The 27,589-nt window shown below is 43.9% G+C and overlaps 1 protein-coding gene across 1 annotated transcript in view; it reads left to right on the top strand.

Annotated features, from left to right (window-relative positions):
• The window catches only part of LOC106586649 (probable G-protein coupled receptor 156), a 31,573-nt gene extending 4,873 nt beyond the window's left edge, over positions 1-26,700 (top strand). Inside the window, exons 2-9 of the mRNA XM_014174158.3 lie at positions 9,620-9,774; positions 20,633-20,760; positions 20,901-21,036; positions 21,297-21,407; positions 21,593-21,814; positions 21,949-22,185; positions 23,725-23,883; positions 24,215-26,700. Of these exons, the coding sequence (XP_014029633.1) occupies positions 9,658-9,774; positions 20,633-20,760; positions 20,901-21,036; positions 21,297-21,407; positions 21,593-21,814; positions 21,949-22,185; positions 23,725-23,883; positions 24,215-25,720 (2,616 nt within the window). The 5' untranslated portion in view covers positions 9,620-9,657 and the 3' untranslated portion in view covers positions 25,721-26,700. The remainder of the gene's footprint in view (positions 1-9,619; positions 9,775-20,632; positions 20,761-20,900; positions 21,037-21,296; positions 21,408-21,592; positions 21,815-21,948; positions 22,186-23,724; positions 23,884-24,214) is intronic.
• The last annotated feature ends 889 nt before the right edge of the window (positions 26,701-27,589 follow it).

The raw sequence follows: 27,589 nt of genomic DNA on the forward strand, positions 1-27,589 counted from the left end.
AACCAGCATGGCTACCACAGCACTCTGCAGCGATATGCCATCCCATCTGGTTTGCGCAACGTGGGACTATCTTTTGTTTTTCAACAGGACAATGACCCAAAACACACCTCCAGACTGTGTAAGGGCTTTTTGACCAAGGAGAGTGATGGAGTGCTGCATCAGATGACCTGGCTTCCACAATCACCCGACCTCAACCCAATTGAGATGGTTTGGGATGAGTTGGACCGCAGAGTAAAGGAAAAGCAGCCAACAAGTGCGCAGCATATGTGGGAACTCCTTTAAGACTGTTTGAAAAGCATTCCTCATGAAGCTGATTGAGAGATTGCATGAGTGTGCAAAGCTGTCATCAAGGCAAAGGGTGGCTACTTTGAAGAATCTCAAATATAATTATAACTTTTTTGGTTTACTACATGATTCTGTATGTGTTATTTCATAGTTTTAAAGTCTTCACTATTATTTTACAATGTAGAAAATAGTAAAAATAAAGAAAAACCCTTGAATGAGTAGGTGTGTCCTAACTTTTGACTGATACTCTACATGTTATTCAATATTTTCATCCAAACTGCTCGCAGGGTCTGCATAGCTGTCACGCTTGCTCCCACTCTCCCTCTCAGGTGCTTGAGGGCGCCAGGCTGCGTTTCATTACGCACACCTGTCACCATCATTACGCACTTCAGCGCTCATTGGACTCACCTGGACTCCTTCACGTTTTGATTGCCTTCCATATATCTGTCTGTTTCCTCTGTTTCATCCCCGTGTCAGCATTATTGTCATTTCCGTTTCCCCTGTCCAGACGCTGTCTGTATTCTGTTCCTGTCCGTGGTGATTAAATGTTCTCTCCCTGTACCTGCTTCTCGTCTCCAGCGTTGATCCTTACAGAATGCTGACACCACTGTACGAAGCATCAGAGAGGTTTTTGTTTTTTGTTTTGTTGGTGACATTGTGTCTGGGTGCTGTCGCCAATGGAACCGGGGGTGTCTCAGCTGGCTCGTCGGGCTTCCATGCTTTAGCTGGCTCGAGAGGTTTCCTTGTCCCGGTTGGGTCGGCAGGCTCCCATCCCACATCATGCCTCAGCCGGCTCGTCGGGCTCCTACACCTCAGCCGGCTCATCGGGCTCCCATCCCACGTCATGCCTCAGCCGGCCCATCAGGCTCTCACGCCTCAGCCGGCTCGTCGGGCTCCCAGGCCTCAGCAGGATTGTCAGGCTTTCGCGCCTCAGCCGGATCGTCAGGCTCCCATGCCTCAGCCAGCTCGCCAGGCTCCCTTGCCTCGGCCGGCCTGTCAGGCTCGCCCAGGGAGGATGCCGGGAGGCGCCCCTAGAGGGGGGGCGTACTGTCACACCTGCTCTCGCTCTCCCTTTCAGACTACCTTTCATTACACACACCTGTTACCATCATTATGCGCATCAGCGCACATTGGACTCACCTGGACTCCTTCACGTTTTGATTACCTTCTCTATATCTGTCTGTTTCCTCTCCGTGTCAGCATTATTGTCGTTTCCGTTTCCCCTGTCCAGACGGTATCTGTATTCTGTTCCTGTCCGTGGTTATTAAATGTTCACTCCCTGTACCTGCTTCTCATCTCCAGCGTCGATCCTTACTACAGCCAGGCGCTAAAATAGAACTTGGTTCTTGAACTTGGTTTTATTTTAGATGCTTGACTTGCTGAAAGTCCCATCCTCCCTTCTACTCATTGATTTTTACAAGCATATACCCACGTGGGTGATTAAAAGATGTGAAAGCTGAGCGAGGTCCACGCTCCAGTCCAGTCAGTGGCGGTAATGCCAACCACCATAATGGTTGGTTGCCAACCACCATAATAAATCCACAGAAGAGAAGAAGAAGAAATATAGATGAATGAGGAGTTTTCTTTGATGAATAACTAAAAACTAACTGGCTTCCCCCTTTTTATCTGTGGATTAATTGTCGGAGTAGAGAACATGATTTTCTGAGTCAAAATTCTACAAAGATCCAGCAAAAAAAATGGACCATATGCATTTCAGGTAAAATAACAACCCAATGTTTATCTCACAGGACATATTAGCTAGCAACAGCAAGCTAGCTAAATGTCCAAGAATGTTTCATGTGTGTTTCGACCTGTCCCCAAATGAATATAGTTAGTTTTGGTATTTTAACCTGTGTGTCATGAATGCGTCTGGTGGGGATAAACAAAATCAACATGCGCACAATGGCAGACGCATGCGCTGAGACGGTTCGATCAGCATGTAAGAGCTGTTTGAAAAGACTGCCTGTAATTTCAGCCTGTTTTGGTGACATCACCAGGCGGCAAATTAGTTAATAGACCAATAAGAGAGTTCCAAACCTCTCTGCCAATAACAGCTATTTTCCATTTTTCCCCTCCCAACTCAGACCACTCCCTGAGAGTTCTGCCAACATTTTTGCTTGAGAAATTGCTCTTTATTAAGAAGCTATTTTTTTTTTTTTTTTACCATTTTAATTTAAAACAATCACAGTAAGGTAATTTCTGGGTAATTGTTACCCATAAATTATTTTATATTGAGATAAAAATGGTTGCATTGAACCTTTAATTGTTTTTAGTTGAGATTTTAATATTTTTCACTCATTTTATTTTCTAAAATATTTTTTATTAGAGGATTGTAATGCAAAGCAGTCTGTTTGAAAACATGCTTATTTTCAAGCTGTTTAAAGTAAAACACATTCTGGAATTTATTTAATGTTCATGGGTATGGGAGACCAGGGATGAATGTAACACTTTCAATATCTCCAAGCAGAGACAAGCTAGACTAACTCTGCAACAGCTATGATCTAAGCCCACATCATGTAGAGAAGGTGCTAATCCAAAGTAGGATGATTTTATTAGCAAAAAAATTTTTCGAAGAGGGAAAGCAGAAAACCTAAACATAAATCGAATCTATACATTTTCTCCCCATTGGCTTTAAGCAAGGGCAAGCAATGCCAATAACTGCATTCTTACACTTGATCATCTTTATAATAAATTTCTCAATGGATTACAGCGTGAGGTGGAATGTTTCAATGTTGCCCCTGCAGAACACTGGCCTCGCTTTGTATTATGATAGCACATCATCTATCAGGTGAACATAATGGATGTAGCCGAGTGAGGTGACTAGTGAACATTGTCACGAGGCTAACTATAAGCTCTTACAGTAAAGTTGTCTTCTCCGCCCGAGGCCAGGACAAATGTAGACAGAGACACACCTTATAACCATTATGCAGTGTACTGTCAAAACATGTCCGTCACCTTGCAGCCGGGGCTGGAATCGGGTTTCATGTGCATTGCTCACGCTGAACTCCGTGTTAGGTGTTAACTGACCTTTGTTGATCTCGTCAAGGTGGCACACTTTTCAACGTGGTTGAAACTGATGGAGAGGATTTTTAAAAACCGGTGGAAAGCCTCTTTGGCCCGGTTGTGTCTGCAGGAAAACCTAAAGCTGTGATCTAAACTGGGAAAATTATGAAAGGATACGAGGAAGGAAACTACAGGCATTTCCCAGACCCCCAGAAAAGAAACGGAAGAAGTCATTGTTCATTGGACAAGACAACTACAATTCATGTCATCTTAATCGGCCTAATTACGACTTATACCATATGCTGTCTGATGTAAGGCATGGTTGTTTGTATGCTTACAGGCTTTGGTGGCATTATAGTAACTTGTGTCTTTTTAACTGGTAGTTGTTGAGGGTTGTTGGCCAGAGAGGAAGCATGTACATTCTGATGATCCTTGTTTTAGTCGATAACTTATTTACCCACTGAAATTGAAAAACAATCCTAGCACTAGTCTTCTGATTAAAGATCCAATGCAGCCACTTTTTAAAAATCTCAATATCAAATCATTTCTGAGTAACAATTAAGTACCTTATTGTCATTGTTTACAATTACAATTGTCAAAAATAAACAAAAATAGCTTCTTAGCAAAGGGCAATTTCTCAATCAAGAATTTTGCTAGTACTGTCTGGGAGTGGTCTGAGTGGGGGGAACAGAAAACTAGCTGTTATTGGCAGAGAGGTTTGGAACTCTCTTTTGTATTGGTCTAGTAACCCCTATACTCGTGGGAATTGGCCTATATGGATAGGGATAAATTGAAATGTTCTTACAGAAGAAATATGGAAAACATACAGTATACATAACCATGGAAGCAATTGAAGGTAACAGTTTGGAGATTATGGGATTTTTTTAACTAAAGGTGAGAACACAACAGTTCACCTGACACACGACTGAATCCAAATGTTACACTGTTGATTTTATGTGCGTTTTACATTTACTGTACTTTTTGCCACGTTTGTTGATAACACAATCTGAAAATACTCTGGATACATTCAGTAACATGATAAGAATATTCCTGGAGAATGTGGGGTAGGTGCAACATAAGACAAAAAATAACAAGGGTTTGAATAAGAGGCCTAGTTTCCTGCTTTTAATGTCACATGCACAAGTACAGTGAAATGCCTTTCTTGCAAACTCAAAACCCAACAATGTAGTAATCAATAACAATGTAATACTAAAAATAACAAGGTAGAACAAAAACATGAGAAATATAAATAAGAAGAATATGAGAAAGTAAGTAAGCATACTATATACAGGGTCAGTCAGTTTCAGTACCATATTTACAATGGTCAGGGATACTGGAATGATAGAGGTAGATATGTATAGGGGAAAGGTGACTAGGCATCAGGATATATAATAAACATAGTAGCAGCACCGGTACCGCCTTCCGTGCGGAAGGAGAGAGAACAGTCTATGCCTTGGGTGGCTGGAGTCTTTAATGATTTTTCCGGGCCTTCCTTTCACACCGCCTGATATAATGGGCTGTTCGCACCACCCTCTGTAGTACCATGTGATAGAGGGTGGTGCTATTGCCATACCAAGCAGTGATGCAGCCAGTCAAGATGCTCTCATTGGTACAGCTGTAGAACTTTTTGAGGATTTCAGGGCCCATGTCAAATCTTCTCAACCTCCTGAGGGGGAAGAGGCGCTGTTGCACCTTCTTCATGACTGTTGATGTGTGTGGACCATTTTAAGTCCTTTGTGATTTGGACACCGAGGAACTTGAAGCTCTCGACCCGCTCTACTGCAACACCATTGATGTGGATGGGGGCCGTGCTTGCCCCCCCCCATTTCCTGTAGTCCACGAACAGCTCCTTGGTCTTACTGACATTGAGGGAGAGGTTGTTGTTCCGGCATCACACTGCCAGGCCACTGACCTCCTCCCTGTTTGCTATCTCATAGTCACTGGTGTTCAGGCCTACCACCGTCGTGTTGTCAGAGAACTTGATGATGGTGTTGGAGTCGTGCGTGGCCATGCAGTCGTAGGTGAACAGGGAGTACAGGAGGGGACTAAGCACACCAGTCCAATGGGTTAGTGGCGGCCCTCACACCCAGCACGATGTTGTTATTGTCGAAGCCTGCATAGAATGCATTGAGTTTCATCTGGTAGAGAGGTGTCGTTGGGCAGATCATGTCTGGGTTTTCCTTTGTAATCCGTAATGGACTGTAGCCCCTGCCACATGCGGCGGGGCGTATGATATGGAAATCTGAAGTGCACATTTGGACTCACAGGTGTTTGGCTTGTTTGTATGAGATCAAATCAGTATTTATTATAATCCTCAATGTCTTGTCTTTCAAAATACATAGAGTGCTCGTAATTTACAGCATTACCCTCACTCAGACAACAAACATTTAGTAAAAGTTGCCCAATTAGCAGGAGTGATGGGGACAACTTCTTGTCACGCGCAATGCTCAAGTTCAGAACGGCTGTCAGTCAAAACCCATACAGAGCTGTGAAGAGCAAACTCCATCCCACCTAGACAGGCAGAAATTCCATGCGTCTTTTCAAACAGCTTTAAACTTAAAGGACATTATCATCATTTTCACAATTTCACAGTATTATTCCAACCTCAATGTGGAAATATACACTCAGTAGCCAGTTTATTAGTTACACCATCCCGTTCACGAAAATGGTTCGCTCCTACAGACAGGGAGTCACGTGGCCGTGACGTGCTGTCATGCCTGCTTCCGCTCCCTCTCTCTGGTGCTTAAGGGCGCCAGACAGCCCTTCATTACGTACACCTGTCACCATCATTACGCGCAGCTGCGCAATATTGGACTCACCTGGACTCCATTACTTTGTTGATTGCCCTTCTATATCTGTTTGTTCCTCAGTTGGTTCCCCCATGTCAGCCTTATTGACGGATTGTCGTGATGTTCCCCCTGTCCAGACGCTGTTCTTGTTTTGGTTTGATGTCTGTTTTCCCAGTAAATGTTCACTCCCTGTACTTGCTTCTCGGCTCCAGCGTCGATCCTTACAGAATGCTGACACCTCTAAAGGAAGCATCAGGGAGTTTTTGGTTTTGGTTGGTGACGTCAGGTCCGGGTGCCATTGCCGATGGAACTGGGGGTGCCTCAGCTAGCTCGGCGGGCTTCCCACCTTAGCTGACTCGAGAGGTTTTCTTGCCTCGGTTGGATCGGCAGACGCCCACCCCACGTCATGCTTCAGCCGGCCCATTAGGCTCCCACGCCTCAGCCGGTTCGTCAGGCTCCCACGCCTTAGCGGCATCGTCAGGCTTTCATACCTCAGCCGGATCGTCAGGCTCCCATGCCTCATGTGGTTAGCCAGGCTCCCACATCTCTGCTGGTTCGTCGGGCTTCTATGCTTCAGCCAGCTTTTCTAACGCCCATGCCTCGGCCGGCCCGTCAGGCTTGCCCAGGTGGTATGCCAGGTGGCGCCCCTAGAGGTTGTGGTACTATCACGCCTGCTCCCGCTCGCCCTCCACCTCTCTGGCGCTCGAGGGTGCCAGGCTGTCCTTCATTATGCACACCTGTCAACGTCATTACGTGCAGCTGCGCAATATTGGCCTCACCGGGACTCCATTACTTTGTTGATTGCCCTTCTATATCTGTCTGTTCCTCAGTTGGTTCCCCCGTGTCAGCATTATTGTCGTATTGTCGTTATATTCCCCCTGTCCAGATGCTGTTCTTGTTTTGGTTTGATGTCCGTTTTCCCAGTAAATGTTCACTCCCTGTACTTGCTTCTCGTCTGCAGTGTCGATCCTTACAGCTTGCTGTATAAAGCAGCAGACAGGTGTTGAGGCATTATTACTCTTCGATTGAACATTAGAATAGGCAAAACGAGTGACCTACGCGGCTTTGCGCTTGGTATGATCGTCGGTGCCAGGTGCGCCGGTTCCATTATCTCAGAAACGGCCAGCCTCCTGGGTTTTTCACGCACAACAGTCTCTAGGATTTACCAAAATTGGTGCCACTAACAAAAAACATCCAGTCAGCGGCAGTCCTGTGGGTGAAAACAAATCATTGATGAGAGAGTTCGAAGGAGAATGGCAAGAATCGTGCAAGCTAACAGGCGGCCACAAATAGGCATATAACGGCGCAGTACAACAGTGGTGTGCAGAAAGGCATCTCAGAAAGCACAATTCGTCAGTCCTTGTCACAAATGGGCTACTGCAGCAGACGACCACACCAGGTTCCACTCCTATCAGCTAAAAACAAGAAGAAGTGGCTCCAGTGGGCACGCCATCACCAACACTGGACAATTGTGGAGTGGAAAAACATTGCCTGGTCCGACAAATCACTTTTCCTGTTGCGTCATGCTGATAGCAGTCAGAATTTGGCATAAGCAGCATGAGTCAATGGTCCCATCCTGCCTGGTTTCAACGGTACAGGCTGGTGGCAGTGGTGTAATGGTGTGGGAAATGTTTTCCTTTCACAAGTTAGGTCCCTTGATACCAATAGCAATTTAGCAACATTTGAACGCCACATCATCTCTAAACATTGTTGCTGACCAGGTGCATCCCTTCAAGTCTACAATGGGATCTGACCGGGTACTAAATGCGTGTACCTAAAAAACTGGCCACTGAGTGTATATAAAACACAGGAAAATCTCATTTTTTGACTGCACTAGACTTGTGAGTAAAACAATGTATGTCACACAGTATAGTGAGAGTAGCCTACCCTGTCATCAGCCTGCGACTATCGATACTGAGAGACAGTCACAGCCCTGGGGATGTCTTAGTCAGCACACAGACAGTGACACATAAAGGACACACACACATAATTGCCAATTAGGACACACATAAACACATTAATCTAGACCCAGGTACAGCCAGATACACACACTCACGCATATATGCACATACACACAATTATAAACTATAAACATACAGATAGATGTACACAAACGACATGTGGCCCATGAGTCAGTGTGGTTGTTAAAGGGGTACTGTAGAAGACAGATCGAAACATTGTATGATGTCATGTTCCATTGTACATAATTATATCAGCAACATGTCAGTGTAACCCAGGGGAAACCTCATAAAACACCTAAAATAATCCTATGGTTCTTCTAGCTGCTGCATGTTCTGGTTTATGGATGTATTTGTTGTTTATTTGTCAAGGACCAGACCACTCACTTATATGCAGGACCACTGTCTTGCATTGTAAGTTACCTGTCAAGCTCAATAACATCTGTGGTGTCCGGGTAAGTCATGTACAACATTATGATATTACAGTGAAACTAGTGCACAATAAATACACTCTCACATACATCTAAATGCTTCTTTCTGAAGTGTGGTCATATATTATGTCGTTCAGCTCTGTGTTGTTTTGTGGAGACTGAGGACAAGCAGAAGCATGCAATCTTCCTCTCCAATTGGCCACATCCTGTGCTCTTTGTCGGGTTTGGTCAGACCTCGCTGAGGCCTTCTAAGCATTGCCTTTCCCAGTAGCTTTCCTGAAGTTTCTGTGGTAATTGTCTGTGTCCAGTCTACCCTTATTCACAAAGCTGTGTCATTTTTACTGTCACATTAATTTAACATTTACATTTTAGTAATTTAGCAGACGCTCTTATCCAGAGCGACTTACAGGAGCAATTAGGGTTAAGTGCCTTGCTCAAGGGGAGAGGCAGATTTTTCATCTAGTCGGCTCAGGGATTCAACCAGCGACCTTTCAGTTACTGGCCCAATACCCTTAACCGCTAGGCTACCTTCCACACACTCCATTCTAACTACCTACCGCACACTCCTATATGAGTCTAGTGTTTCAAAGTTCACTGTCAGTGTTTCACCTTAGTCTACACTACACTTCCCATGAGCAGTGTGACTGGCCACTGCTAAAACCATTCCTGTCCTGTTAGATGGGATGGGGACCTTTGTAATGGCTCCACCCTGTGGTGGGCATTGAGCAGTGTGCTGAGTGAATTTGTTTATGTATTTATTTGACTAGGGAAGTCAGTTAAGACAAATTCTTATTTACTATGACGGCCTACAAAAAGGCAAAAGGCCTCATGCAGGGATGGGGGCAAGGATTAAAAATCTAAATAAACAAAATAAAATAAATCTAAATAAAAATAAATAGTAGTAGGAGACTTGGTATAGTTTTTTTTTTTAAATCTAGCATTACTTCTGCACTCCTGTGTATTGTGAAACTCAATATTTCTACCCTGGTGGGAGACTGGGAAGAGAGAATAGGAGTTTGTGTGTTATTAAACATATTTAAGAACGGTATTAAATATATGTTTGTATCTCTCCTCTCCAGTTTATATGTAAGTGTATATATGTAGTATTGTAGCGTGTTGAAACAGTTAATGACAGCTATGTGTTGTTCCTCAGGATGTGTGTGTGTGAGGGCTGACAGACTGGGTCCAGCCATGGAATCAGAGCAGAACTGCAGCTCTTACTGTGACTCAAGACTCTGCCTCATCCACCCTGGAGTCAATACACAGAAGGGCCTGGAGATACTGCAGAGACTATGCACCCTCAGCACGGTAAACACACGCACACGCATATGCACGCACACGTGTACACACATAAACACTTGCTTTTGTATTGACCTCTGTTCCATTGCCCAAAGTGTCAGCCCACTGGGCACACAGTGGTTGAATCAACGTTGTTTCCACATTGTTTCAATAAAATGACGTTGTGGCAATGTGGAATAGACGTTGAATTGACATCCGTGCCCAGTGGGAGGATCAGGTGTAAGGTTGGTGTTACACCCTTCTAAATGATCTCTTTTCAATTTAATGAGCTAAACTAATAACATATCATGTGAACGTTGTGATATTTTTATGGTATAATTGTATTAGTTATCTGCTCCTTTAAGAGATGGAAAAGGAATCTCAATGTATTTCAATGTGGTGTCAGGAGGAGCCTGGTGCTGAAATGAAACTAAACAGCAGAGGTGAATGTTGAGGACCCAAACACACTTTCTCCTTATACATTTCTTTGAGTACTTGCACTAAGTCTCCTGCACTTGGAGTCCTCAGGATTCAAGAGAAAAAAAAGATCAGTCAACAACACCCATCGTCTCAGGTAAGAACCAACTGGGCACTGACTTCAATTAAACGTCTCTTCCACGTTGGTTCAACCTAACCAGTGTGTGCCCAGTGGGAAGAGAGAGAACAAATCTTCTCATTTTCTTATGTATCATAGCTTCTCTTGTTTGCTCTGTGTTTAAAATTCCTGCTTTATTGTTTATTTAATAAATAAAATAAGTGAGAAGGAAATACATACAGTAAGTGTACTTATTTTGTAAATGCCAAAATAACACAGATTGCTGACTCATTCAGGAAAGTTGATTTCACTTTGTTTGTTCGCAGGCATGGCATCATTTAGCACTGTACTGTCTGAAGATCAGTTCCATTGCAATGTCTGTCTGGATGTTTGTCTGTCTGGATGTTTTCAAGATCCCAGTCACAACCCCATGCGATCACAACTTCTGCATGGCTTGTATCAACTAATACTGGAGAACCAATGTCATGTGCCAGTGTCCACTGTGTAAGCACACATTCCCCAAAAGACCTGAGCTAAAGGTCAATACTTTAATTTCTGAACTGGTTGATCGCTTCTGGGCACCACTTGGAGCAAGTGGCAGCCAAACCTGGTGCTGGAGAAGTGAACTGCTACTTCTGCATTGGAAGGAAGGTCAAGGCCATGATGTCTTGTCTAAATTATCAGGCTTCATACTGTGAGACTCACCTGGAGACTCATAAGAATGTCCCAGCTTTAAAGAAACACAAGCTGATCAACCCTGTGGGGAATCTTGAAGAACGATTGTGTAAGAGGCATGATAGACCTCTGGAGCAGTTTTGTAAGACTGACCAGACATATGTGTGTCAATTCTGACCACAATGCCCACAACATCGTCTCTTTAGTGGACGAAAGCAGGGACATGAAAGCTCAGCTGGAAAAGATGGACGTTGATGTGAAGCAAATAATTCAGGGTCGACTGCAGAAAGTTAAGGAGATTAAAGGAACAGCACAGTCCAACAAAATAAATGCAGAGACAGAGATAAAGGAAAGCTTGCAGGTCTTTACAGAATGAATGCGCTCTATTGAGAGTAGCCAGGCTGAGCTTATTGAGGTGATTGAGGAGAAGCAGAAAGCAGTGGAGAGACAGGCTGAAGGGCTTATTAAAGAGCTGGAGACGGAAATCACTGAGCTAAAGCAGTGACGCTCTAAGCTGGAGCATCTCTCACACACCAGGGACTACTTTCACCTCCTCCAGAGCTTCCCATCCCTGAGCAACACTAACCACCAAGGACTGGTCGGAGATCAGGATTCAGAGTGTTGAGTATATCGGGACGGTGAGGAACGCTGCGAGGTGAGCTGGCTCTCAGTTTGAAGAGACCCTGAACAAGGAAGTGAAGTGGTTATGAGATGCTGAGCTGAAGATGATACAGCAGTGGTCAGTAGATGTAACTCTGGACCTTGATTCTGCCCACCCAAATATTCTCCTCTCTGAAGATGCAAGATATGCTGGTAGAAGACAAAACCTCCCTGGCAACCCAGAAATGTTTTTCTACATTTCCAGCGTCCTGGGAAAGGACGGCTTCTCCTCAGGGAGATTCTACTACGAGGTGCAGGTGAAGGGAAATACTCTCTGGAGTAAAGGAGTGGCCAGTGTCCATCAACAGAAAGGTTATTGCAGCAAAGCCTGAGAATGGACTCTGGACTGTCCAGCTGGGAAAAGGGAATGTTTACCAGGCCTGACCCTACCCCCCCTCTCCCTGAGTAAGAAGCCCCAGACGATAGGGGTTTATGTGGACTATGAAGAGGGTGAGGTCTCCTTGTACGATGCTCATACCAGGTCTCGTATCTACTTGTTTACTGGTTGTACCTTCACTGACAAACTTTACCCATACTTCAACCTTGGGTTTTGTGGCATTGATAAAATGTCAGCACCATTGATCATCTCTCCTGTGAGACAATCTGATTGAGATTTCACTCATGTGTTGTTGACATCCTAAAGAACAGGACTTTCCATACATTGAATATAAATCAATCACTAGAGAGGTATATATTTTGTTGTTATTGAGAGGTTACAGGTATAATATTTAAATTCAAATCAATTCATATTCTCAATTCATTATTTCACACCCCCAACCTCTCATCTCATCCCATTTCCCCAACCTCACCCAGCCAACATGTATCTATCCAACCCCGGTTGTACGTACTGCCAAATCCTCTAAAACAACGTTGGAGGAAGCTTATGATAGAGAAATGAACATTAAATTCTCTGGCAACAGCTCTGGTGGACCTTCCTGCAGTTAGCATGCCAATTGTACACTCCCTCAAAACATGAGACATCTGTGGCATTGTGTTGTGTGACAAAACTGCACATTTTAGAGTGGCCTTTTATTGTCCCCAGCACAAGGTGCATCTGTGTAATGATCATACTGTTTAATGAACTTCTTAATATGCCACAACTGTCAGGTGGATGGATCATCTTGGCAAAGTAGAAATGCTCACTCACAGGGATGTAACATTTCGTGCACAAAATTTGAGAGAAATAAGCATTTTATGCCTATGGAACATTTCTGGGATCATTTCTTGCAGCCCATGAAATATGGGACCAACAATTCACATGTTGCGTTAATATGTTTGTTCAGTGTAGATATATAGATTGTATCTTGCTCAGAAATCTGGAATCACATTTGCTGGAGTCTATTGTGATGTCTTTTACGATTGTATGATGACAAACGGAACATGTAGCTCCTTACTAATCCTGGCCCAATATATACATCTGTATCTGAAAAATAGTGTGTGAAAATATTACATTTAATCATCTTTGCATGAATAAAATTATCTGAAATGGTCACACTGCTTCTCGATATCTTTGTTATTTGGTCAAATCCTCAGTAAATCTTCTGTGGCTACAACAAAAACAGCATTATGAACTCCTACATAATATGAACAGAAAGTGTGAAGGTATTGGATAAATGGCAACCATAAAGATACATGGTTCAGCTGACAGTCATGTTAAGGGTTAATTCATACATGTACTTTACCTTTGAGAGAAGCTGCAGTACAGCTCAGCAGTAAGAGACAGGGACAAGCCATGGTAAATGGCACTCTTAAGTGAGACTGGAGAACTTTATGCTTAGGCATAGCAAAATTCCCTCACAGATCGCTCTACAAGAGTGAGTACAAAATATACTGACTTTGACACAGCTGCACCTTCTGAATACACACACAGAGGTGAGTGGAAGTTTGTAAAAACAGCTAGCTGGAGCTTGTCTGAGCAGTCAGCTGTGAATGCCCTCAGCCGCTAGTAATTATTGCTGTTTGTTAACCTGTTAGTGATCCCTTCGTGCGCCAATCCCTTTAGTGGGATCAATTTGACAACATCCAGTGAAATTGCAGAGCGCCAAATTCAAACTACAGAAATATCAATATTCAAGATAACCGAAAATATAAGTGTAATACATCAAAATAAAGCTTAACTTCTTGTTAATCCAGCCGCAGTGTCAGATTTCAAAAAGGCTTTACAGCGAAAGCAGACCATGTGATTATCTGAGGACAGCGCCCTGCATACAAACACATGAAAATCATTTTCAACCAGGCAGGTGGCGACACAAAAGTCAGAAATAACGATATAATAAATGCCTTACCTTTGAAGATCTTCTTCTGTTGGCACTCCAAAATGTCCCAGAAACATCACAAATGGTCCTTTTGTTCGATAATGTCCTTCTTTATATCCCCAAAATGTCCATTTATTTGGCGCGTTTGATTAGAGCATGGTGTTTGCAAAGCCAGCATGGTGTGTGCAACGCCAGGGTTGTGGGTTCGATTCCCACGGGGGGCCAGTACAAAAAAAAATGCATGAAATGAAATTTATGCATTCACTACTGTAAGTCTCTCTGGATAAGAGCGTCTGCTAAATGACTAAAATTTAAAAATGTAAATGTAATTCAGAAATACACCGGTTCCAACATGACTACAAAGTATCTAATAAATTACCTGTAAACTTGGTCCAAACATTTCAAACAACGTTCCTAATCCAACCTAAGGTATCCTAAAACGTAAATAATCGATAAAATTGAAGACGGGATAAACTGTTTCCAATACCGAATAAAAACAACGTGAAGCGAGTTCCAGTTCACGCGCACCAAACAGTAGAATCCATCTGGAGTGACACTTACAAAGAACAGCCGTACTTCTTCATTTCTCAAAAGAAAAACATCAACCAATTTCTAAAGACTGTTGACATCTAGTAGAAGCCATAGGAACTGCAACCAGGGCTTTCAATAGAAAACTAATGGGAAATACTATAACCTCAATTTTGTTTTCCCCTGGATGGTTTGTCCTCGGGGTTTCGCCCGCCAAATCAGTTCTGTTATAATCACAGACATTATTTTAACAGTTTTAGAAACGTTAGAGTGTTTTCTATCCAAATATACCAATATATATATATATATATAAATAAATTTATAAAATTTTTGACATGCGTTTTTCTGGATATTTTTGTTGTTATTCTGTCTCTCACTGTTGAAATAAACCTACCATTAAAATTATAGACTGATCCTTTCTTTGTCAGTGGGCAAACGTACAAAATCAGCAGGGGATCAAATACTTTTTTCCCCCACTGTAACTCAGTACTTCTGAGAAAAGAAGAGCCCTACTAACTTCTAATAAACCCTCCCCCATCCCCCATATCCCTTCCACCCCCCAACCTCAATGACCCTACACTTCAATCTTTCCATCTCTTTAACATACTTACAACAATATAACAGCACATGCTCCATCGTTTCATCGACAATACAGTCCAGACACAAACCATTCACATGCTTACCAACCAGATGTAATAACGAGTTCAATGTACAATGTCCTAAGTGGGGCCTCCCGAGTGGTGCAGCTGTTTAAGGCACTGCATCACAATGCTTGAGGCATCACTACAGCTCCGGGTTCGATCCCAGGCTGTGTCACAGCTGGCCGTGACCGGGAGACCCATGAGGCTGCGCACAATTGGCTCAGCATCGTCCAGGTTAGGGGAGGGTTTGGCCGGCCGGGATTTCCTTATCCCATCACGCTCTAGCGACTCCTTGTGGCAGGACGGGCACATGCAAGCTGACCCTGGTCACCAGCTGGACGGTGTTTCCTCTGACACATTGGTGTGTCAAAAAGCAGTGTGGCTTGGCAGGGTCGTGTTTCGGAGGACGCAGGGCTCTCGACCTTAGCCTCTTATGAGTCCGTAGGGGAGTTGCAGCGATGGGACAAGACTGTAATTACCAATTGGATATCATGAAATTGAGGAGAAAAAAGGGGTAAAGGTACAAACAAACAAAAAAATGCCCTAAGCACAATCGAGCAAACACCACCTCTTCCTTCTTAATCTGACCTCTGAATCTTCATCCACCGACCTTTCTTTGGAGGGCATATAAATGCCGGCCCTTGGGAACTTGTGTCTTCATCTGCCGACAGCGATACCCACTCTGACCTGGAGTGGGAGGGGTCAGAGTCCAAATGTGCATTTGGGCACTCTGATTGGTGGAAACCAGGAGGTTGTGATAGACAGCTGAGAAGGGGAGAAATCACCCTAATGAGTCTTTGGGGAAAGTCACGTGCATTGGCCTGGCCTTTTTTTACAGGTTATTTAATTTGTGCTGCATTGCGTCTGTTGTATGTTATGTTTAGGGCCTTGTGTCTTGCACAATCATGTGACATGCCTGGATTATAACCTATGTGTCACGACTTCCGCCGAAGTCGGTTCCTCTCCTTGTTCGGCGGTCGACGTCACCGGTCTTCTAGCCATCTCCGATCCACCTTTTAATTTTCCATTTGTTTTGTCTTGTTTTCCCACACACCTGGTTTACATTTCCCTCATTACTTGTTGTGTATTTAACCCTCTGTTCCCCCCATGTCTGTGTGTGAAATTGTTTGTTGTAAGTGCATGTGCACATTTTGACTGGTGCGCGATGGGTTTTGTACCCATATTTTGTATTTCTGGATGCCGTTGGTTTTGATAATTAAACTGCTCCGGTTATTACTCAGTTCTGCTCTCCTGCATCTGACTTCCCTGCCACCAGTTACGCACCCCTTACACTATGTTCAAAGATTTTACATCAAACTGTCCCCATTTCTTTTTATATCAGATGGTCCAGCACCATCCTTAGAGAATTGCTTAAATATTTGTTGTATTTCTCCTTTATGGATAACACTTTTAAATGCAGGATAAAATCTTGCTATGTCAAGTGATTGTTCAGAACACAGGGCCTTATGTTATGTTGTTGTTTATTGAAGTTTCAACACCTGTCACAGCCCAGTTATAACTATCGTGAAGGGGATAAATACAGTTCAATTGAGTTTTTGTATTACATTACACTTCACTGTGTTATGCTGATTGACAGATTGAACAAGTGGGAATGTCCTCACAGTGCCCTTTCTTGTTTTTATCTCTTAATTAATAAACATTTGTTCCTAAACACCATATTTCTGAATAAAATATAAAACCATAATGATACATTAGTACTACTGTTTACATGTATTGCGAAAGCTAGTTGGGCATAACTGTGTAGTGTGGTTGTCTACAACCGTACACTAGAGAAAAAATTACAGTAAAACATTTTGTTGTCAAGAGCCAAGAGATTTCATAAAGTCCCATGTGGTTTTTTGTTGGATCTCTTCCCAGACACAGACATGGCTTCCACCAGCAACCTGCTGTCTCAGGAACAGTTCCTGTGCCCCATCTGTCTATACGTGTTCACCAGCCTAACCCCATGTGGACACAACAAGGACTGCATACATGGGTACTGGCATACCACCAGCCCGTGTCAGTGTCCCATGTGTAAGCAGAAATTCAGCAGAAGACCTGATCTCAAAGTCAATACTTACATATCTGAAATGGCCAATCAGTTCAGGAGGTCAGTTGAAACGAGTGCGACTGCTACTTTTTACCCAGGACACACCGCTGGACCAAGCCCAACCCCAAGCTGCCCAATGTGGAGAAGTACCCTGTGACGTCTGCACTGGGAGGAAAGGCAAGGCCTTGAAGTCCTGCCTAGAGTGTCGGGCCTCTTACTGTGAGATTCACTTGGAACCTCACCACGTACTGACCACCTTCAAGAAACACAACCTGATCAAGCCTGTGATGAACATGGAGGACAGAGTGTGTAAGAGGCACCAGAAGCTTCTTGAGCTGTTCTGTAGAAGTAACCAGACGTACATGTGTCAGGTATGCACTGAGAAAAGACACAAGAAACACAACACTGTCCCATTGGAGAAAAAAAGGAGCCTTCATCTAGCGAACATGGAAGATGTCATGCAGCAGATGATTCAAGGTCGACTGCAGAAAGTGAAGGACATCAAAGGCACAATACAATCAGGCAGAATAAATGCAGAGAGAGATATTAGGGAGAGCTTGGAGGTCTTTACTGCTCTGGTGCGCTCTATTCAGAGAAGCCAGGCTGAGCTCATTGAGGTGATTGGGGAGGAGCAGAAAGCAGCAGAGAGGCAGGCTGAAGGAGAGACACTGAGCTGGAGCAGCTCTCACACCCTGAGGACCACCTTCACCTCATCCATAGCTTCCCATCCCTGTGCACCCCTCCTCTCACCAAGAACTGGTCTGAGATCAGTGGTCAAAGTGTTGTGTACGTAAGAACAGTAAGGAGAGCTGTGAGTAGAGCTAGGTCCCAGTTTGAGAAGTCACTGAAGAATGACGTGAAAAGATTGTGTGACACAGAACTTACAAGAATTAAGCAGTGTGCCGTGGATGTGACCCTTGACCCTGATACAGCTCCCCCAAACTCATCCTCTCTGACAACAGTAAACAAGTGACCCACGGCAACACAGCGCTGCACCTCCCTGACAACTCTGAGAGGTTTTACCCTTGTCGCAGTGTCCTGAGGAAGGAGGGCTTCTCCTCAGGGAGGTTCTACTACAAGGTGCAGGTGAAGGGTAAGATCGAGTGGGACATAGGAGTGGGGAGAGAGTCTGTCAACAAGAAAGGAGGGAATAGCCTAAACCCTGAGCGTCGCTACTGGACAGTCGGCCTGAGGAACAGGACTAAGTACTGGGCTCTGCAGACCCCCCTGTCCCCCTGCCACTGGTCGAGAAGCACCAGAGGGTGGGGGTGTATGTAGACTGGGAAGGGGGGCATGATGTGGAGTCCAGGTCTCATATCTACTCATTCACAGTTACATCTTCGCAGAGAGACTCTGTCCATACTTCAACCCCTGAAAGAATAACAGTGGGGTCAGCGCCATTAGTGATCTCTCCCATCAGTGACCTCATCTCCACATCTTAAACTTCCACCTCTAATGAGAAGAGGACACTGAGGCCTTTTCTCATTTGCATTTGCTCAACTCCTGCATCCTCTGTACTCTCTCCTCTGTCCTCTGTTCTCTCCTCTGTCTCTTTTTGAAAAATGTCAAAGGTAATGAAGGAGAGGCGGCGAGGAAAGGGAAAGTGGACAAAAATGCGCTTGCATGAAATCGCGCGTCATTAGGCAAATTATTTTTACAGGGTGGAATCCCAAAAGAAATGCATTAAGTGATAAAACCAAATGTAGCTTGTTCTGCAAGACATTTTATAGGTAAAAGGATAAGTAGCATATCATTTTTAAATGTTTGCCTGCTGTTCTCCTTCAAGGAAACAATAGCTGGTTCAAATGGGGAGTGGCAGATTTCAAAACTCTTCCTCAAATTCCTCCGGTCGCATAAACTTCCTCACAAAAAGGAGCCAATCGAGGAGACTGTCTTTCATTTGCCTACTAACGAATTGACACTCTCCTCCTCCACTCAGCCACCAGGGTTGGGGAGTAACAGATTACATGTAATCCGTTACATGTAAGGGATTACAAAAAACCGGTAACCATAATCCGTTATGTTACCAGAAAAAATATTGTTATGAGATTACAGATACTTTTGAAAAACTAGATGATTACTTCGAGGATTACTTATAAATTCTGAAAGGATGTTTGCGGCAAAACATATTTGACACTTCTCTGTTTTCTCAATGACATTCAAATCATAATTGAAAAATGTCGCAAGTTTAAGTTCGTTCCACCTGAGTAAGTCTGACCACAAGTCAGAGACCACTATGAAGACACACCAAATATGTTTGATGGATCCCAAAAAAGTGCAGGAGTTGGCTTTTGTAGGCTACAGTCCAAGCTATGTCTTCTAATGGTGCGATTGCTGTCGGCATCCAAAGATGAACCAACTTGATTAAATGCTTGGAGGTAAGGATGACAGCAGAGGTGTAGTCTACAGCGATATGGATATCACTTATTATTGAAATCTACATAGCGCATAGATGTGATCACACTGCTGCTCTCTCGTTTAGCATTAATGGTTGAATTCAAGAATTTTAAGCTGCCTATCAATCATGGTTTTTGAAACCAGTGGACAGACAGTGAAAAATGCGCTCTTGCAACAGCTGCATAGTGCAGATCCAAGCCTATGGAATTAAAGTGGCTCATCTAATTGCTCAATCTAATTCATGCTGATAAAAAATATAATAATAATCCATAGGCCTAATGGACAAATGCTCAAACTCGCACACTTTTGATATACTTAAAGGGGCAATCTGTAGTTGCTACATCCAATTTTGGACATAAATTATATTTATTAATTTAAAGATAACATTTAATCGTAGTATTATATGTAGTAAAAAGCGATGGGTTAGACGAAGCCTACATAACCAATCCATAAAGTAAAATGTAACATCCATATATGGGAAGCTATCTAAACTTTTACATTGATTTATCCTGCAATAGATGTTGTTCAATTGGTAACATCATTTTTTTTCTTCTTCTAATGCCTCTTAAGGGGAAAGTAGTCTAAAAGTAACTGAATGTAATCAGATTACGTTACTGAGTTTGGGTAATCCAAAAGTTATGTTACTGATTACAATTTTGGACAGGTAACTGTAACGGATTTAGAAAGTAACCTACCCAACCTTGCCAACCACTTGGTTTCCATGTCACGGAGGAGAGAGGAGGGAGGGTGGAGGATGGACTTTTGTCCAAATGAGAAAAGGCCTGAGTGTTGTGTCAGTTTAATTTGTTATTGAAGCTTTTGAGGTATGATATATTTTCTCAACCTTATGTAATGTGTAGTTGATTTAAAAAATCTATATTGAAAGTAGTCTGTTTTCTGTGCATTAGGCTTGCAAAGTTCTATGCAATAAATGTTTTAGGAGATCAAAATAAACGCTATACAGGTTGAAGGTTTTGGGCATACTCCAATCATTCCAGAAAGCAAATAATAGCAGCCAAAACACATATAATACTTTTAACACATTAAAAACATACACAAACACACACATACCAAAAGTTTTGGTAATTACTCATGTTTCTTATTCGCGACGAACTCCTAATTGAAATGTGATTGATATCTACTGTAGATGGGAGTGGAGCTGCAGAGGCGGTCTCTCTCCCCAGTGCTCTGTGCAGTTGTCTGGACCATGCTCTCCTGTGGCATCTTGCTGGCTTTCTGCTTCCTGCTCTTCACCCTGCGCTTCAAGAACAACAGGTACATGCACACACACATACACACGTATACACAAACACACGTTTAAAAGCATATGCACTTGCTCAAATCGATTGACAGGCGTGAACAGTTTTACCTTTATTTTGTTGATATGTGTGTGTGTTTCTCTCTCTCTGTCTCAGGATAGTGAAGATGTCCAGTCCTAACCTTAATGTGCTGACTCTGTGTGGAAGTATCCTCACCTACAGCAGTGGTTTCCTATTTGCTTTTGAGGAACGGATCCACCTACAAGGGGGAGGAGCGAGAGCAATACTCCAGGTAAGACACACCCACTACCCTGCTACACTCTTCCCCTCCGCTCCTCTCCACTTTCAAAACAACACCCTCTGTGTAGTGGGTAGAATGTCACATTGACGCGACGCTGATGGCAAAGCAGCACAACGCTTATAGTGGAGCTGAAGTATCACACACACACACACACACACACACAGACATACACATGCACACACAGACATAAACATTGTTCTGATGATGCCATACTGTGTGATATTATGGGGTGTTACTGTGTTGTATCCTAGGCCAGGATCTGGACGTTGTGTATTGGCAGCACTCTGGTATTTGTGCCCATCCTGGGGAAAACATGGCGGCTCTACAGAGTATTCACCCAACGTGTTCCTGACAAGAGAGTGGTAAGCAGGCTGCTCCTCTCACTCTGTCTCTCTGGTCGACGTGTGTGTTGTGGTGTTGTAACTCATGTCACTCCTCCTTTGTGTGTGTATGTTTGGGGGGGGGGGGGGTAAAGGCTTGTATTAAAGGATCTGTGTGTCATAGAGTGTATGTGTTGCATGGTGTACTACTGAACTCTGTGTTTCAGATCATCAGAGACATCCAGTTGATGGGCTTGGTATCTCTGTTGATTCTGGTGGACCTGCTGGTTCTCACCGCCTGGAGTCTAACCGACCCGGTCAAATGTGCACGGTCCATTGGGGCTGTGGTCAAGGTGGTGGAGAGGGACATGTCCTACTCTCTGTCTCAGCAGGACTCCTGTTCCTCTCTCTACTCAGACCTGTGGCATATCCTCCTCATCGTGATGAAGGTAAAGCATGCAACTGGGAGAAATACTCAGATAAACATAAGAGAGCAAATAGTTGCTGTTTCCCCTGAGTTTGTGTTGGTTTGTCATGTCAAACATGTCATGAACGTTATGTGGTTGTGTTGCGGTCTCTCCAGGGTAGCCTGCTCCTGTATGGGACCTACCTGGCTGGTCTCACCAGCAATGTCAGCCTCCCCCCGGTCAACCAGTCCCCCACCATCATGACCGCGGTCAGCCTGGTCACCCTGTCCACAGCGGTGGCGGTCCCGGTGTCACGGTTCCTGCAGGCCTGGCCCAACGTGGTCTATAGTATGATTGCTGGAGCCATCTTCATCTGTACCCTCGCCACCGACTGTATGCTGTTTGTACCTCAGGTGAGAGAGACCGTTAGCGCACATTACTAGGGATATGCCGAGTACTCTGACAAAACAAGTATTGTAACGGATATGGAGAATATTCCGAGTATCTAATTATCTGTGATCGGAAAAAAGTAATTTTCAGCTGCCAGCACGCATTTCTCTTTCACTCAAATAGTGTGAAGCGCTGTGTGCTCTAAACAACTATTGTCTAGTTTTTCTGTCTGTAAAGTACCGGTTGAGCTTGCTACAACAATTGGATTAGAACAGCCGTATAACAAGCCCATGCCTTCTTGCTATTATTATTTATTCTGCACAAGACATGTTTACAGAGCGACAGATCATTAGAAAATAAAATGACAAATGTAGATTGTTTATTTTGATTGTACAAATGTTGTGGCATAAGTGTCAGGAGAGAAGTTTTTCTCCTCTGTAAAGTTAAACAGTACATGGGGCAAGTGAATTAGCCTACCTTCATCTAAATCTGTGTCTGGAATAAATGCAGGCAGTAGTAGCCAGCCATGCATTAGGCATGTTTTTTTGCCTATTTTGTTGATAATTGAATAGGACTAAGTAAGAAAATCATGTGCATTTTCATCTGTCAGGGTCGTATAACAATGTGTGTGAATGAGTGAAGGAACATAACAATGCACTCTGAGTGATAGCACAGTAATGTGCACTTGAGGTATAGGCTTTACCGGCATTTAAACAACTAACTCTCTGTCTCACTTCAGAATTAGACAAGTTTAGGCATTAACTCTGAATGGTTAAGGTAAGGGTTAAGGTTTTGCATAGTCTTAAAACAAAAATTTAAAAATGACTTTCTATCGCTGGATTCAAACTTGCAACCTTTGGAATCAGAGGCAGATGCTTATGCCCATCCACCATCCCCGCCCACAATACCCTGAAACGGAAAACTATTTGAAGGTTTTGTTCCCCCTAGTGTCCAGTTTCCACGTCATCTCCCAACGTCCTCAAACATGGATGGACGTTGAATACTGACTTGTATCATGGGTGACCTGGCTGCATTTCAAGTGCACTTCCGGGTTTTCCAATCATGAGTAAATCCAATTACGAGTATCAAGTGTGATAAAAACGGTTACTATTACGAAGTCGAGTATGACGAGATCGACGTGCCCCTACACATCACAGACAGACACAGACAGAAACCTCCAGGCCCGATTTGAGTGGCTACGTGAGTGTTTCCCATACCTCGCCATGTGTGTGTGTGTGTGTGTGTGTGTGTGTGTGTTAACACTGGAGTGTGACTCATACAAACACACATATGCTCTCCATGAGTCAACACGCTGCAGCCTGCCCCAACACATTAATGACTCCGCATAAATAGCTGGTGGTCAGCTGATGCAATGATACAGGAATGCATCCTAGACAGAAAGGAAGTACTTTAACAATGAGCAACACACACACACCTGGAGATTCCAAGGGTGTGGCACACTTGTCTGACAGTTCTCCGACTATCCATCATAATCCCCCTCTTTCTCTCCCTTGGCCCTCCCTTCTCCCTTTCTTCCCTCCCTCATTCTCCCCTCTTTCCAGTTGACCCAGTGGCGTCGGTTTGAGGAGGAGCACAACAACCCTAGTCAAATGGCGAAGTACTTCAGCAGCCCCAGTAAGAGTGTCCAGTCTGTCTACAGCCAGGATGAGATCTACTATCTCCTGGGAGAGAACAACTCCATGAAGAGGCTCCTCAGTGAGGTAGTCAGTGTGTAGGCAATGTAGTATTTTAACCCTCACTTGCCCTGGTTATAGAAGGTAGTGAATCTCCCCCTTACTGAATAAAAAGGTCCCTACATGGTCCTGTATTCAACATAATCTCTGTGACTCAACACTAGAATACATACCTACCTAAACTCATTTACTTTGTATTCTGAATACTCTTTTATTCATCACTAACTTCACATATAACCTTTAACCTTACACGCATCTTTAGGTTAAACTTTCATCTGACTCTTTAGGTCTCAGATTGTTGTTGATAATGTTTTTTGTATTGATGGGGATTTTAAAGCTTGTTGTTGTCATTTTGCAGAAGAATGCTGTGATTGACAGTCTGCAGGAACAGGTGAACAACGCCAAAGACAAGCTACTGCGCCTCATGTCCAGTAGCCACCCCCACGAGGACCAGGAAATTGACTCTTCCACCACCAACCTCCACTCCTCATCCACCCAGACCATAGTTGTGCAGTCCGACTGCCTTCCAACTCTCCTGCCACAGAGGGACATAGCAGAACCTCCCCTCTCTTCTCCTCCCTTTTCTCCACATCCTCTGTCTGCTCCTCCCACTACTTCTGCTGTCTATACACCTCCTTCTGATTCTCCCTCTGCTCCTCTCTCTACTCCTCCTCCACCTGCCCTCTCTCCTCCCCCAGGGGATGGTGTGAGTGTTAAACAGTGGAGTGTAGAATTTGGTCAAGACATCCAGGGTGCAGGGATGGAGACTGAGACAGGGTGGTGTAAGGTTGAGGGGACTGGGTCCCAGCAGCAGTGTGGAGGGGTGGTGTCTAACCTCCCAGTCTCCCCTAAGCCCTCTGTCTTCTCCAGGACAGGAGTCAGGACACCAGGGAAGAGGGCAGGGACTCAAACCACACCCTCCTGTCAGTCAAACTATGTCACTTCCTCTTCCAATCTCTTTCCGGTGGGAAAGTCGGAACCCTCGGGTTGCCATGGCCATCCCGTGTTGCCGTGGGTGACAAGCGTCAGGCCGGCAGGGTTTGTGAGCAGTGAGCATCTGCAGGAGATCCTCCAGGAACTGAGTGTGGTCCCTGTCATGGAAACGGCCCTCCGCTCGCTCAATCACAGCAGGGAGATCAGGAGACCCACTCTGCCCTCCTCGACTGACCCCTTGGTCCGCTCTCCTCTCTCCCTCCATACCCCTCGCACCCATCATCCCCCTCTCCTCTTCCGCTACCCCAGTATCTCCCCCTACGTGATGAGGAAACGCAGACCTCCATTCCATCAACCCAGAGGGGGGCCTCCGCCCTGTTGCTACCCAGGGTCAGAGCTTCCTCGCTGGGGAAGGAGGAGGGATGCTAGATCCTTACAACTAGATAAGCACCCCTCAGAAACACAAACCAAGCTCGAGGCTGTCGGCACAGAGACCAGTCCCCTCCGCCCTGAAGACAGTGATTCAGAAGAATGGGAAGATGCAGGGCATAGAGTAACAATTAGGTGTGGGAGGCGTGGCTCGAGGTGGGAGCACCGGCTACCACCCCCTCGAAAATGCTCCATCACCCCCTTCTCAGGACACACCCACCCAGGCCCTTCAAACGGGGAGGGGGGCGGTGAGGGAGGGCTAGACCAAGACCGTGACAGGGACTCGTATGGTTACTGGGACTCAGACTCCAGCAGCTCGGCTGACTACTGCTACTACCACCGACCCTACTGCGATGCCTGCCTGCCACACGGCTCCTACCCCTCCAGCGACAGCTCCTCCTCATACTCCTCGGACAGTGAGTACGGCGGCTTCGCCAGCCTGTGCAGCTCCACACACCCTGTGGTCAACTTCAAGGAAGACCTCAATCCCACCTTCGTATGAGCCTGTCTGGAGCCTCATTTGAATGGGTACTGCAGAAGAATCATTCACATCAAATGGTGTTGTAATTTACTTTCAATGGCCAGTTCACGGCAGAACAATTGAGTTTACGCACTGTTATAACGCTATTGAGAAGTTGTAAATTGAGCGTGAACTGATGTAAATGCTTGCCTTGTAGTCCTACCCATCCAACATGGCTATTTAGAAGGCAAAACATCTTTGCATTCATGGTTATGTTCTTCCTTATCTACATGTGGAGTATCCTTGCAACACATTACCTCACATCAATCACTTTAGAAACTCTTTCATTGGTTGCAAGTGTTTTAGAAATGGGACCAAGTTGGGGTATGTTGTTCAATGGGTTGAGTTTGCTGTATGATGTCTGGGATCTGCTTTTAATTGATTGACTTTGTCTTTCATGTATTGCTCTAACTGCCAATGTCTCTAGGTCATGTTATAAAAAAATGTATATTTGTAGCTAAATATGATACAGTATTTACAGTAGATCATGTAGATTGTTACATGTTACAAAAAAGGACTTGATTTTATTTATCTGATATAATGACTAGGATGTTAAAGTGCAGAATGTCAGCTTTAATTTCAGGTGATTTTCATCCATATTGAGTAAACCATTTAGAAATTACAGCACTTTTTGTACACTGTCCTCATATTTTAGGGGACCAAAAGTATAGAGACATTCCAGGTGAAGCTGGTTGAGAGAATGCCAAGAGTTTGCAAAGCTGTCATCAAGGCAAAGGGTGGCTACTTAGAAGAATCTCAAATATAAAATATATTTTGATTTCTTTAACACTCTTTTTGGTTACTACATGATTCCATATGTGTTATGTCATAGATTTGATGTCTTCACTATTATTCTACAATGTAGAAAATAGTAAAAACAAAGATATACCCTTGAATGAGTAGGTGTGTCCAAACTTTTGACTGGTATTGTATGTATTAAAGTAGTCCAATGATTACCGCAAGCTTGTGACTCCACAAACTTTTGCTTTTTGTTTTTCTTGTGTTTCAGATTATTTTGTGCCCAATAGAAATGAATGGTAAATAATGTATTGTGTCATTTTGGAGACACTTGTAAATATAAGTAGAATGCTTCTAAACACTTCTACATTCATTTTTTTATTTCACCTTTATTTAACTAGGTAGGCTAGTTGAGAACAAGTTCTCATTTGCAACTGCGACCTGGCCAAGATAAAGCATAGCAATTCGACACATACAACAACACAGAGTTAGACATGGAATAAACAAACATACAGTCAATAATATGTGTTTCAGACATAAAGAAGTGGATGGCTGCAAACTTTCTACTTTTAAACTCGGACAAAACAGAGATGCTTGTTCTAGGTCCCAAGAAACAAAGAGATCTTCTGTTGAATCTGACAATTAATCTGGATGGTTGTACAGTCGTCTCAAATAAAACTGTGAAGGACCTCGGCGTTACTCTGGACCCTGATCTCTCTTTTGAAGAACATATCAAGACTGTTTCAAGGACAGCTTTTTTCCATCTACGTAACATTGCAAAAATCAGAAATTTTCTGTCCAAAAATGACGCAGAAAAATTAATCCATGCTTTTGTTACTTCTAGGCTGGACTACTGCAATGCTCTACTTTCCGGCTACCCGGATAAAGCACTAAATAAACTTCAGTTAGTGCTAAATACGGCTGCTAGAATCCTGACTAGAACCAAAAAATTTGATCATATTACTCCAGTGTTAGCCTCCCTACACTGGCTTCCTGTTAAGGCAAGGGCTGATTTCAAGGTTTTACTGCTAACCTACAAAGCATTACATGGGCTTGCTCCTACCTATCTTTCCGATTTGGTCCTGCCGTACATACCTACACGTACGCTACGGT

Source organism: Salmo salar, chromosome 25, assembly GCF_965601325.2.
Source record: "Salmo salar chromosome 25, fSalSal1, whole genome shotgun sequence".
Classification (NCBI taxonomy): domain Eukaryota; kingdom Metazoa; phylum Chordata; class Actinopteri; order Salmoniformes; family Salmonidae; genus Salmo; species Salmo salar.